At 40.8% G+C, this 14,137-nt stretch overlaps 1 protein-coding gene across 1 annotated transcript in view; it reads left to right on the top strand.

Moving 5' to 3' along the window:
* Nucleotides 1-13,462, top strand: part of SPRING1 (SREBF pathway regulator in golgi 1) — a 32,461-nt gene extending 18,999 nt beyond the window's left edge. Inside the window, exons 3-5 of the mRNA XM_089677086.1 lie at nucleotides 2,781-2,932; nucleotides 3,903-4,016; nucleotides 12,865-13,462. Of these exons, the coding sequence (XP_089533212.1) occupies nucleotides 2,781-2,932; nucleotides 3,903-4,016; nucleotides 12,865-12,948 (350 nt within the window). The 3' untranslated portion in view covers nucleotides 12,949-13,462. The remainder of the gene's footprint in view (nucleotides 1-2,780; nucleotides 2,933-3,902; nucleotides 4,017-12,864) is intronic.
* Nucleotides 13,463-14,137: the final 675 nt, after the last annotated feature.

The raw sequence follows: 14,137 nt of genomic DNA, 5'->3' as shown, positions 1-14,137 counted from the left end.
AGGGATATGGAACATAGTAACACACACATTGAACTGGATCAACGGGTGTTTTTATTCAACTTTACCAACTATTCAATTCAATATTTTTTCTAAAACGGTTTATGACCAAGTCCTGTTCACAGTTGTAATACATAAACAGCAATGTTCCATCACACTATATTATTTACATTTTCAGACAAATTCTGTATATAAAACCTTCAGGGAAATTTACATTTGAATACTTCTAATAAGCCAGTCTCACACTGCACTAAATGAGTTCTATGTTCACAGCATACACTTTAATTTTATAACATCAGCATTGTAATAAAAATACAAACAATAGCTATATTAAAAAATCCAATATCGGTTTACATGAAAAATCTCTTTTCATGTGATTTCTGCCTGTCTGCTGGTCGTCTCTTTCCACAACTTCCTGGATTCCCTGCATGCTTTGCAGCTTTTACTCTGCTGTTTACATTCAATTTCTAAGGATTACATATCCCATGGTACCTTGCAAGCAGTGATTTCTGTACTGACTGCTTCCTGAAACTGTTTCTCTCAGCAAAAGGCAGGCTCTGTGAATTCTGTGGAACAGCAGTGCCTAGTCACAGGGCATAATAAATACGTGTCACAGAATTGAAGGGAGTTTACAAACCTCAGGATCATTTAGATTACCCGCCTCCCATCTGGCTACTGTACATAAACAGGTAGATGGGAGCAGTGCCGTTGCGGTCAGACATACCTGTACATCCTCCCTCGTTGCCCGCTTGTGCGCTCTCTAGAGCACACAGCTACGGGATCTGTGACGGTTGTGTCCAACGGATGCAGGTGATCACCGATCATTGTGCCCGGTCACTGTGAGTGACGCTGGTGCCATGTGATCGTTGTGACCAACCAAAGCGAACACATTACCCGGCAGTGTTTACTACTGTTTCTCAGATTGATTTTGATTTCGTTTTTTCTCCTGTCGGTCACTTTGCATTCTCTAAATTGATAAAAATAAAAAAGTAAAATATACCGTATATTTTTGAAAGCATTTATTCACACCTGTCTACAACGTTTGTGCAGTAATCTATGTATATGTGTGTGTATAATATATACAGTTGCAAGAAAAAGTATGTGAACCCCTTGGGATTCCGTGGAGTTTTGCATGAATTGGGCATAAAATGTGCTCTGAACGTCATCTAAGTCACAACAATAGAAGAACACAGTCTGCTGAACATAATACTACACAAACATTAGATGTTGCCATGGTTTAATTGCACATAACATGTAAACATTCACAGTGCAGGGAGGAAAAAGTATGTGAACCTTTGGACTTAATAACTGGTTGACCCTCCTTTGGCAGCAATAACCTCAACCAAACGTTTCCTGTAGTTGCAGATCAGACCTGCACAACGATCTGGAGTCATTTTGGACCATTCCTCTTCACAAAACTGTTTTAGTGTAGCAATATTCTTGGGATGTCTGGTGTGAATCGCTCTCTTAAGGTCATGCCACAGCATTTCAATTGGGTTGAGGTCAGGACTCTGACTGGGCCACTCCAGAAGGCGTATTCTGTGCTGTTGCAGCCATTGTTTTGTTGAATGACTTGTATGCTTTGGGTCATTGTCCTGTTGCATCACCCATCCTCTGCGGAGCTTCAGTTGGCGGACAGATGGTCGTACGTTTTCCTGCAAAATGTCTTGATAAACTCTGGAATTCATTTTCCCATCAATGACAACAATCTGTCCAGGCCCTGAGGCAGCAAAGCAGCCCCAAACCATGATGCTCCCTCCGCCATGTTTCACAGTGGGGATGAGGTTTTGATGTTGGTGTGCTGTGCCTTTTTTTCTCCACACATAGTGTTGTGTGTTCTTCCCAAACAACTCAATCTTGGTTTCATCTGTCCACAGTATATTTTGCCAGTAGTGCTGTGGAACATCCAGGTGCTCTTTTGCAAACTTCAAACGTGCTGCAATATTCTTTTTGGACAGCAATGGCTTCCTCCGTGGTGTCCTCCCATGTACTCCATTCTTGTTTAATGTTTTCCTTATTGTAGATGTGTCAACAAAAATGTTAGCATGTGCCAGAGATTTCTGTAGGTCTTTAGCTGACACTCTGGGATTCTTCTTTACCTCATGCAGCATTCTGCGCTGTGCTCTTGCAGTCATTTTTACAGGACGACCACGCCTAGGGAGAGTAGCAACAGTGCTAAACTTTCTCCATTTGTAGACAGTCTGTCTTACCGTGGACACAGGAACATCAAGGCTTTTGGGGATACTTTTGTAACCCTTTCCAGCTTCATGCAAGTCAACAATTCTTGATCATAGGTCTTCTGAGAGCTCTTTTCTGCGAGGCATGGTTCACATCAGACAGTGCTTCTTGAAACCAGTAAACCCAAAACAGGTGTGTGTTTTTTAAGGGCAGGACAGCTGTCAGCAACACATCCAATATCATCACACTGATTGGAGTCAAGGTTGGCTCCCTCCTGGCTCCAATTAGCTCTGAGAGAAGTCATTAAGCTAGGGACTCACATACTTTTTCCTCCCTGCACTGTGAATGTTTACATGTTATGTGCAATTAAACCATGGCAACATCTAATGTTTGTGTAGTATTATGTTCAGCAGACTGTGTTCTTCTATTGTTGTGACTTAGATGACGTTCAGAGCACATTTTATGCCCAATTCATGCAAAAATCCACGTAATCCCAAGGGGTTCACATACTTTTTCTTGCAACTGTATTAGTGCCTGTCTATTTATTAATGCAGGTGTTTAACTATTTATTATTAGGAAAAATGAAAATTACTTTTCTCTCGCAGGTTATGTCTGTGAGCGCAAAGAGCTGCTAGCAAATGGGTGCTGCAACATCAATGTGGCCAGCACAAGGCAGTATAACTGTGAAAGCTGCTTACCCAATGGGTGCTGTAGTGTGTATGAGTACTGTGTATCTTGCTGCCTTCAGCCTAATAAGGTGCGTAATCATTTTATTTCGGTGTATACACTATGAAAGTTCTTTTTCAGTAAAGGATTAGTTTTAAGTTCAGGTTAAAGTGGTTCTAAAGGCTCAAGGTTTTTTACTTTCATGTATTCTGTGCATGAAGGTATAAAACCCTCTGTGTGCCAGCCCCCCCAGACGTTCTTGACAGCTTCTGCTGCCTGGGGACTCTTCCTCCTTATTGACTGAGACCGCAGCAGGGGCCCATTGATTCTTGCTGCTGTCAATCACAGCCAGTGAACCAATGAGAAAAGAGGGGGGGAAGACTTATGGACGCATAGAGGCTTGCGGACGCTGGGGGGGGGGGAGTCAGGAGCGCCAGCGGGGACCCAAAAAGAGGATCAAGGCTGCTCTGTGCAAAATCAATGCACAGGGCAGATAAGTATAGACATGTTATTACAAAAATAACAGAGCTTTAGTGTCACTTCAGGGGTTGGGTCAAGCTCAAAATAAACAATTAGGTGTTCGGTACAGGTTTACAGATAAATTAAGTTTAAAGGTTGAGTTTACATTTTTGCGTTATGGGTAAGGTTTTAGAGAACAGTAGGTTACTATTACTTTTTTGATGTAATAATGTGACTTTTTAGGCTTACTCTAAAATTTCTGATATTTGATAAATGTTTTATATTCTTTGATGCAAGCAATAACACACCAAATTTGCTTTTCTATGATTGACGTAATGCTATTACCAGGCTTTCATGTAAATGCAGACCTATTACAACTTTGATTGCTCTTCTCTAATATATGGTGAACTATGTTGGTCTAGACTTCTACACATTGTTGTTCTTTATACTATACATTTGAAGGTTTAAGGAGATGTCAGATTTGTGTTCATTTTAATTTTACCATTGCAAATATATCATGTAGCTAAGATTTAAAATAAATCTTTACAATGATTACTAATAAGGATGAACAATTTGCCTTTTTTTCTTGTCTTTAAATATAGCAACATGTTTTGGAGCGTTTTCTAAACCGAGCTGCAAGGGGGTTCCAAAACTTATTCTTAGCCGTAGAAGACCACTTTGAGTTGTGTTTAGCCAAATGTCGAACATCCTCACAGGTAACAAAATGAATATTCAAATGTAGTGAGTTTATAAGATCTGTAAGTAAATATATTGTTTTTAAATTGTATGTTTTATGTGTTTTTTATTTTTCTCCAAACCCCTAGGGGGGACTGTGACGGCTTGAATTTTTAGCATTGCCTCATTCTTCAGGTTGAGGGACACTTGGCATAGGTTAAAGTAGAATTCTGGGCTTTTACTAACCATGCTTAAAAACACTTTCTTCCCACTTCTAACACCTATACTAACTAACCTGTGTTGGAAAAAAAAAAATGTACTTATTCTCTGATCGCTCGTTTCTGATCATGTGATTTTTCCTTGTGTGAGCCAGCACTGGCTACAGGGCAGAGTAGAGTGCTTGTCATCGGCTGGTAATGCCTGATTAGTGAAGTCACCCACAGGCTCCTATGGCTTATCTGTTGTCAGTGCTCCCTCCCCTCTTCTGCAGTGGCTGTGGGCTGACACAGGAGAGCCGAACATGTGATTGGACGGGAGCAGCCTGAAAATAGGTAAGTATATAGATACAGTGTATCCAGAAAGTATTCACAGCACTTAACTTTTGCCATATTTTATGTTACAGCCTTATTTCAAAATGGATTAAATTTTCTTTTTTCCCTCAACATTCTCAAACAATATCCCGTAATGACAATGTGAAAAAAGTTATTTTTTAAATCTTTGCAGTTTATTAAAAATAATGAAAAAACCACATGTACATAAGTATTCACAGCCTTTCTCATTACTTTGTTGAAGCACCTTTAGCACCAATTACAGCCTCAAGTCATTTTGAGTATGATGCTACAAGCTTGGCACACCTACTATTGGGCAATTTCTCCCATTCTTCTTTGCAGTACCTCTCAAGCTCCATCAGATTGGATGGGGAGCGTCGGTGCACAGCTATTTTCAGATCTCTCCAAATATTTTCAATCGGTTTCAAGTCTGGGCTCTGGCTGGGCCACTCCAGGACATTCACAGAGTTGGCCCATAGCCACACCTTTGTTATGTGGGCTGTGTGCTTAGGGTCATTGTCCTGTTGAAAGATGAACTGTAGCCCCACTCCTAAGGTCCAGAGCGCTCTGGAACAGGTTTTCATCAAGGATGTCTCTGTACATTGCTTCATTCATCTTTCCTTTTGATCCTGACTAGTCTCCCAGTTCCTGCCACTGAAAAACATCCCCACAGCATGATGCTGCTACCACCATGCTTCACTGTAGGGATGGTATTGGCCAGGTGGTGAGCGGTGCCTGGTTTCCTCCAGACATGACACTTGGCATTCTGACCAAAGAGTTCAATCTTTGTTTAATCAGACCAGAGAGTTTTGTTTCTCATGAAAGTCCCTCAGGTGCCTTTTGGCAAACTTCATGCTTGATGCCTTTTACAGAGGAGTGGCTTCCGACTGGCCTCTCTGCCATACAGGCCTGATTGGTGGAGTGCTGCAGAGATGGTTGTTCTTCTGGAAGGTTCTACTCTCTCCACAGAGATACACTGTAGCTTTTTCAAAGTGACCATCAGTTGCTTGGTTACCTCCCTGGCTAAGGCTCTTTTCCCTCGATCGCTCATTTTGGCCAGGTGGCCCGCTCTAGGAAGATTCCTGGTGGTTTCAAACTTCTTCCATTTACGGATGATGGAGGCCACTGTGCTCACTTGGACCTTCAGTTCTGCAGAAATATTTCTGTACCCTTCCCCAGATCAGTGCCTTGATATAATCCTGTCTCGAAGGTCTATGGACAATTCCTTGGATGTCATGGCTTGATTTGTGCTCTGACATGCACTGTTAACTACGGGACCTTATATAGACAGGTTTATGCCTTTCCTAATCATGTCCAATCAACTGAATTTCCCACAGGTGGATTCTAATCAAATTGTGGAAACATCTCAAGGATGATCAGTGGGAACAGGATGCACCAGAGCTCAATTTTGAGTGTCACAGCAAAGGCTGTGAATACTTATGGACATGTGTTTTATTTTTAATAAATTGCAAAAATTTCAAAACGAACTTCTTTCACGTTGTCATTATGGGGTATTGTTTGAAGACTTTTGAGGAAAAAAATGAATTTAATCCATTTTGGAATAAGGCTGTAACATAACAAATTGTGGCAAAAGTTAAGCGCTGTGAATACTTTCTGGATGCACTGTATCTGTTGTTACAAGTTAGTTAGTATATGTGTTGGGGGGGCATTTTCAAGCATAGTTAGCAAAAGCCCAGAATTTTAGCTGAAAGACATCTTGTGGCAAAAAAAGTTTTTGGGGATGACTGAATTGACCATTAAAGCCTAAGTTGCTCTTTAAGTTTAAATATCAGTTGGGTGTCTGTCTGTCTGGATAAGGGCTTTAAAAAATAATTTTACTTTGGTAAATGTCCAAATAACATTGTGGAGGACATTTCTCCAAAGTAAGAGATTTCTTGATTGTCACTTGAAAACGTTTCCCCTCTGTAAAATTTTGGATTACTTATCACATTCTGTCCCATTGACCATGACCATCAGGAAAAATAGAGTGGGTGGATCTCCCTAGCGGAGACACAGACCACAATAAAAATCACTACACAATAATGCATCCCTATTCCTACCTCCATCAGTGGCAGACTCCATACCACTAACTTACAAGAAAGCACACAGGTAGTGCTCGACTTTTTTTTTCTTTTTTTTCTTTTTTTAATTCGGCATGCTTTGCAAACACAGCATTAGTTTAAATAATTTGTTTGGGCCAGCTTGGACCAAAACTATCTGCATGCCAGAATAGACTGGCTGCTGCTTAGGCTTTAATATACTGTAGTAGCTTGAGATACGTACAATAACCGGTGTTGTGTTCAGGCAGCAGTATCTGCAACTTCTACTGCCAGGTATGCAGTCTCCCATACCGCATCTTTCACCCCCGGATTCAAATATATGTGGCTGTGCGGGCCGCGTTTTGCACGGGCACGAGAGCCCATTCATTTGCCTGTGAAACGCAGGGAAGAAGTCCCTGTACTTCTTCTGAAAACACAGCCCGCACGGGAACCTTGGTTCCCAGTACGGTTGCCTTTTCCAGTGCAGGTGGTGTGCCATTAGAACTAATGGCACCCGCCCGTGGGTCCGCATTTCTCTGTGCGGGTGGTGCGGCTGCACAGATGTGAACCTAGGGTAAAGAGAAGAAGGGTTCTCATTCACTGCCAGCAATACCAAAATAAACTGCATCTTTGCCATTTAGGAGAAGCCTTGTGTTTTTATCAATAAAGACAAGACTTCCTATAATTGGCCAAGATGGAGATTATAACCTCATCTGTTGGCCTCTCCATGTTGGCCAATCAGAGAAAGCCTTGCATTTATTGATAAAAAAACAAAACAAGGCTTCTTCTAAATGGTGGAGATTCGGCACGGTGGACTCCCTATATATCCGGGAGTAGCAACTACTGCAGCTGGAATACAGCTCTGCTTACTTTACCTAGCACAAACTACAACAGTGTGTTACAGCAAAAACAGTGATCACTCTGTTCTGGCATGCAAATAGTTCATGTGGTCCAAGCTGGCCCAAACAAATTAATAAAAGTGCCAGGAAACCTGGAATTCTTGAATTGAATTATACATTTACAAGTGTACACTATAGTTATCATTTAATGTGGATGGATCTGATTGTTCGGGAACATACAATCTGGGCCCTTTGTGTCTCTGGTGAACCTACGTGTACTTTTGGTTCCTGTTCTGCAATCTCCCCACTACTCACCCACAAGGCAGTAATAGGAAGACCAGATTGTCTGTATTCATCTTTGCTTTACTGCCATAAATCAACAAAAACACTTGACGTTTTGTTTTTCAATGTCAAACCAAGATGCAGCTTTTAATTATAAACTTATATGATGATGTTTGGGAATATGAAAGTCCTCTGCAGAATGCTGACAATACAGCTGAAACCTGTATGCATTACTGTCCAGGCTTGGAGGTACACAGATGGCAACTGAATGAGAACACTGACATGATTGATTCTATGTATACATTTTATGCCAAATGCTTGCAATTAGTGGCAGCCATCCTCAATTAAGGGTAAGATAATGTGATTATTTTAGGGCCTGATTAAAAGCGATGTGCTAATATTTTGAAGATTTCTCCATCATAGCCTTTTTAGCTCTCTATCTCCTGTGTGTATGAAAGCAAAGGAAAAAAAAACTTACTGATTGGAATGTGTATTCCGTTTGCAAAACAAATCTGTCATATTGTACTGCACTGCTGCTACAAAAACTGGACATACCTGGAAAGGACAACATTCAGACCTGAGTGAAAAAACAGGGGGGGTGTAGCCACCTAACATGACACGTAAATATGTGTCATATAAAGATCTCCGTCTCACTGATAATGAGTGTGGATTTATAAAGCCAAAAGCTTAACGTAGAACATAGCAGTATGACAAGTGCAATACTGCTCACACAAAGTGGTTATTAGAAAATCCAAGCGGAGTGATATAGTTAGTATTAGCAAACAAGTTTTATTCGATCACATGGATCATACTGAGGTTAGACAAAGACATGGTAAACATATTTTTATAAAATCACTGAATTAAAAGCGTTCGGCATCTCCAGATCAACTGGTATTCGGCAATCAGGAATCCACATAAGGCAATGAAGTTCCTAACTACTAGATCAAAGGGTTTCCATATAGTGTCTGCATGAGGGGAACATTCTTCAAAAATAGTATTAGTGACCACCACAGTGAATAGAATGACCTCCTGAAAATGGAAAACCAGAAAAAAAGATCATAGTAGAGGGAACAAAAACATAGCGTATATGCATTGAACCTATGCCATATTAAAACAACCCCATAACAGGTATATATGTTATTCCGTTACCTTCTCATAAACTTGACCATCATGAAAAGATGGATATATGGCCTTCCTGGATAGCCACCCCAAATGGAAATGTATCCACAATAATAAGTGATTCTAAAAATATATGAATATAAAACATAAATAAGGCTACCAACAGACCTGAATAAATTTAAAGGAAAGGGTAAAAATCAAGAAAATTTACCATACAAAAAGATCAAGGGGACTCCTCTCTTGAAGTAAGATCAGGTCTGAATGAACCAGTGAATATGGGGGTGGGCAGCCAGGTAGCTGGTATATAGAATCCAGACTGATTCATACAGTCTATGTATATATGAATATATAGACCCAAAACTGGGTTTCCAAAAATTGCTCAATAATGAGAAAGTAATGCGGTTCCTAGAAAAATGTATGAGACTGTAGAAGCATGCCACAGCACATATAAAGCATGGTGTATAGATATTCCTCCTGTAGGAGTTCAAAAAATTCCCCCAAAGGGGGTAAATAGACACAAGATTTCACAAAAATGTAGGGTTATATAACCCGTTTGTATTGATATCACTAACGCCTAATTTAGCCTTATGGCTATAAACTTGCCACCTGTGGAAGTAGGCTGTGACTCAAAATTGCCATGTGCGGGCTGCTTTGAATGATGTCCTCATCATAATTAGAGTGTCTCCTGCCTTTCCAATGTGGAGCTGAAGCAAATCGCTTCTTTGATTCATGAATCTGGGATGAATCTATAGGTATCAGGATTGATTTGCTCAATTTTACTGATTGTAACCAATGGAGTACAGATGAGAGAACCTATAATACACCTGTGGAGATAGAACTTTGGGATCTGCCACTACATACTTTTTTTAAAAGTGCAAAGTCTGGGGCCTTCATCCTGATCCTGGCTGCAAAACCTATTCTGCCACAGGCTTGACGCAAGCAGATGGGATTGAGACTTTATAGACTTCATTGGCTGCAGGCTTGTTTTGGGCCATTGTTTTACTGGGTGGTAAAGCCAAGATCAGGATGACAAATTGGTGTGGCCTGCACCTTGTAAACAAGTCAGCAATGGTTACTCCCATATACTAACCCACAGGTTAGCTTTAGATGTTTGCCTAGACTGTAAGGGCTAATTCAGACAAGCCACTTTTTGGCAATGTACATAATACTATGATGCACAGTAGTAAGCTGTACACATGCTAGTGCAATGCAGTGCCATTAAGTTTGAATGGCAACATAACAAATGTTCAGAATGCACCTGTGCTGCAGTGCATCATAGTGTCCCACACTGGACTTGACCATGAAAACGTGCATGCTGTAACACGTGTTTAAGCCTGTATATCCAACCTAACTGTACCAGCCAAATAGTTTCTATCTGTTCCTACTAATTATTTATGGTACTGTTTTGACACTGTTTTGTACTGTTTGGAGCTGACTTTTTCAACCAGGGTGCCTTGAGGTTTCTTCAGGGGTGCCTTGGCAAAATGTCTAAAATTGCCTAAAACTTGTATACAAGCCAGTGGGTGGAATGAGCCTGCCTTTTAGTTACACAAAGCCACAGGTTTTCATTGTGCACCATTACGACCTTCTAGCCGCTGGCATCCTGACAACCAATGACATCATCAGTTGATAAGGAGGTTGTTGGTTACCTGCACAGTATCCTTGTTTGACACTCTCCCCAGCCTCTCTCCGTCAGTGCTGGGTTCACATTTGTTCAGTGATGAAGGAAAACTGAGGGAGAAGAGAAACATTGGAATACTAGTTGGTACCAGTGTGCAAAAGTTTATTTGCTTTGGAAGAATAAATCACCTTTAACATTGGCTGTCCTCTATGTATGGATGTTGCTACATTATGTAAAACTATTGGGATAATATTAAAGGGTGCCTTGACTGAAAGATTGAGAACACTGGTTTAGAGCTTACATGATGCTATGCTCATTTAGAATGATTTACAGCAGGGGTGCTCAACCTTTTGAAGAGCGAGGGCCAATTAAGTGACTTGGTAACTGGTCATGGGCCACAATGAAATGAAACTGTTCAGAATTTAAATTTTTTTTTTATTTTGAATAGCATAATGAACATTTTCCTCCTGCAGTTGCTGAATGTCAGAGGAGGGGAAGCTGGCTTTCAGCAGGCGCAGGAGGAAAATGGAGAGGATTGGTTTCTGTATATGCCGCCAGAAGAAGTACAGCCAAAGCTTTTCTGAATTCCTGTGGATCCCAGGAGTGCAGTTCATTCTGCACTCCTGTGACCCATTTTCAGCTGACATCACTCAGCCGGTCCAGGCTGGGGAAAGATCCCAACTTCAAACTCTGGATCCACCCCATCCACAGATGCAGCATCGTATCAATTCTCCATCCACCTAGGCAAGTATGAATAGGGGGAAAAAAGCCCTACTTCTCTGTTAAAGAATACAAAGCTTTCTCTGATTGGCTGAGGCAGATATTATTATTATACAGGCGCCAACAGTTTGCACAGCGCTTTACAATATAAGGGAGACAGTACAATTAAAATATATTTCAGTACAGAAGTAATAGGCGGGCCCTGCTCTCGTGGAGCTTACAATCTAAAGGAAGGGGGAGGTGGTACAAAAGGTGATAGCTGTAGGTGATATTCTGATGGAGGTGGTTCAAGTACAGTTCTTAGGTGGAGGTGGGGTAGGCTTCTCTGAATAAGTGAGTTTTCAAAGATCGCCTAAAGGCAGACAGGGTGGGGGCTGACTGGACATACTGTGGTAGGGAGTTCCAGAGGATGGGAGAGACTCTGGAGAAGTCCTGGCGTGGGAGGAGACAATGATGTCATCTGTCCGCCTCAGCCAATCACAGGAAGCTTTGTATTCAGTCATAGAATACAAAGCTTGCTGTGAATGGCTGAGCGTTAACCTGCTTTTGTTCCAGGAACAGGACTTGGAAGTCTTTGTCTTGCTGTTGAAACACAGCGCTGCATAACATCTGTTAATGGAGTGAATAGTTTGTTTAGACCAGCTTGGCCCCAACAAAATATTAAAAGGCACAGTAAACACGGAGTTAGGTTTTAAAGTATAAGGCAAAAGGTTTTTTTTAAGTTTTGGATGGAGTTGAGAGGGATTAGAACACCTGTCAGTTTTTATTGCTGTCTGTACCCCCTTTGAGGAGAATTCCCCCTCTACATTTGTCTTGTTTTCCATTATCATTGAAAGAGAAAGTAAAAGAAAATCACAAATTTCGGGTTGTCACCAAAAAAGTAATAGAGGGGAAATCTTCCGATGGGACCACTAGTTCTGGTGACCTGGGGGTCCCCAAAGAATTCCCTTAATTTGCAGGAATTTCCTCTCATTTTCTGTTTGGCTATGGGAGAGGAAGTGAAGGGAAATCTCTGCAATGGGATGCAGGTGGTGGGAAAAAAAAATCTGACAGGGGTTATAACCCTCCCTTGCTCTATCAAAAGAAAAAAAAGATGTTTTGCCTTTAGTTCTACGTTAAAGTATTCATAAACTGTGTCCATTTAAAAAAAAACAAAAAATCCTGTAAGGTAATGTCATAATGCGCTAGTATGCATCACATACTAGCATATTATGTAAAACTTCCCTTTAAAACGAAGCCCTCCAGCCACATACTGTCACTGCTGTAGAGGCTTCCATTTTCACCCATTCTTCCTTCCGGGTTCGCAAAATCCGGCCATCTGACTAGCTGGGCCGCGATGATGTCACTCCCACGGGAGTCTCGGGACACAGCCCAGTGCATGGGTATGCCGTTCCTTCAAAGCACATGCGCCAGCTGCAAAAAAAAATACCTTGAATATCTCTTGAACGGCCACATTTAGGAGATATTTATTTTACCTACAGGGAAGCTTTATTTTAAGCTTACTTGCAGGTAAACATATACAAAGTGGGTTTTCTACCACTATAAGTAAAGTCATGTGGGGGTCATGCATGCATCCTGTAGAATGGAGTTCAGTGTTAAAACTGGTCACAAATCATCTTGACTGCATGGCTGTAGTCTTATGCCCGTAGGTACATTTTGACATTGTGTGTGTATTTTTAACCATAAATAATCATACATGTAATTGCCTATTTTATTTGCAGAGTGTCCAACATGAGAACACATATAGGAATCCGGTTGCAAAATTCTGTTATGGAGAAAATCCCCCAGAACTTCTTCCTCTCTAAAATCACCCACATGTGATTCAAGGACTGAGTGGGCCAGGTAGTTCTGTAGAAGGAGACGTTGAATGTATGGTAGCAGAAAACACGGAAGATTTAAAATGTGGCATTTGTGATCTGATATAACGATTTTTACTTTTGAAGTCAGTATACAATATAATGGTGATGTATACACAATGTTTACATATCATTTGGTATGCACTGAGTGCAATATACAAAAGAACAAGCAATGAGTTTGTAATGGGCAGTTATTAAAGGACTGAAGTTTAAAAACAAACTTTTACATTTTATTTGTATTTTCTTAAGTCAGAATGACTTACATTTTTGTTTTTCAAACATTGTTTTAATTTATTAAACGTATCTTGTTTTTTTTCCTCTAAGCAGTATTGTTTAAACTTAATGTCTAAAAAAGATATAATGGAAGTGAATCTGGGAATAAGGTGATTAAATAATTGTTTGGGGGAGATGACATGTTTCTACAGGCTTTCTTTTTTTAATAAAAACTTCAAAATTAATGTTATTTCATTATGAGATCGTCTTGTTCAGTACAGTTACCAGTTTGCTGTAAGCAGGTTTTCCACAAAGTGTGTGTGTGTGTGTGTGTGTGTGTGTGTGTGTGTGTGTGTGTGTGTGTGTGTGTGTGTGTGTGTGTGTGTGTGTGTGTGTGTGTGTGTGTGTGTGTGTGTGTGTGTGTGTGTGTGTGTAAAAATGAAAGGAACACAAATCAGATCTCAATGGGGAAAAATATCATGCTGGATATCTATACTGATATGGACTGGGTAATGTGTTAGGAACACAAGGATGCCCCATCATTTGATGGAAATGAAAATTATCAACCTACAGAGGAATGAATTCACAGACACCCTGAAAATCAAAGTGAAAAATGATGCAGCAGGCTAGTCCATTTTGCTGAAATTTCATTGCAGCAACTCAAAATGGTACTCAGTAGTTTGTATAGCCCCCACATGCTTGTATGCAGGCCTGACAACGTCGGGGCATGCTCCTAATGAGACAACGGATGGTGTCCTGGGGTATTTCCTCCCAGAATTGGACCAGGGCATCACTGAGCTCCTGGACAGTCTGAGGTGCAACCTGGTGGCGTCGGATGGACTGAAACATGATATCCCAGAAGTGTTCTATTGGATTTAGGCCAGGCGAGTGTGTGGGACATTCAATGGTATCAATTCCTTCATCC

This window comes from Staurois parvus, unplaced genomic scaffold, assembly GCF_062004578.1.
Source record: "Staurois parvus isolate SC_StPar_1 unplaced genomic scaffold, SC_StPar_1.0 ptg000014l, whole genome shotgun sequence".
NCBI lineage: Eukaryota > Metazoa > Chordata > Amphibia > Anura > Ranidae > Staurois > Staurois parvus.
This window is presented reverse-complemented; position numbering and strand designations above follow the sequence as displayed.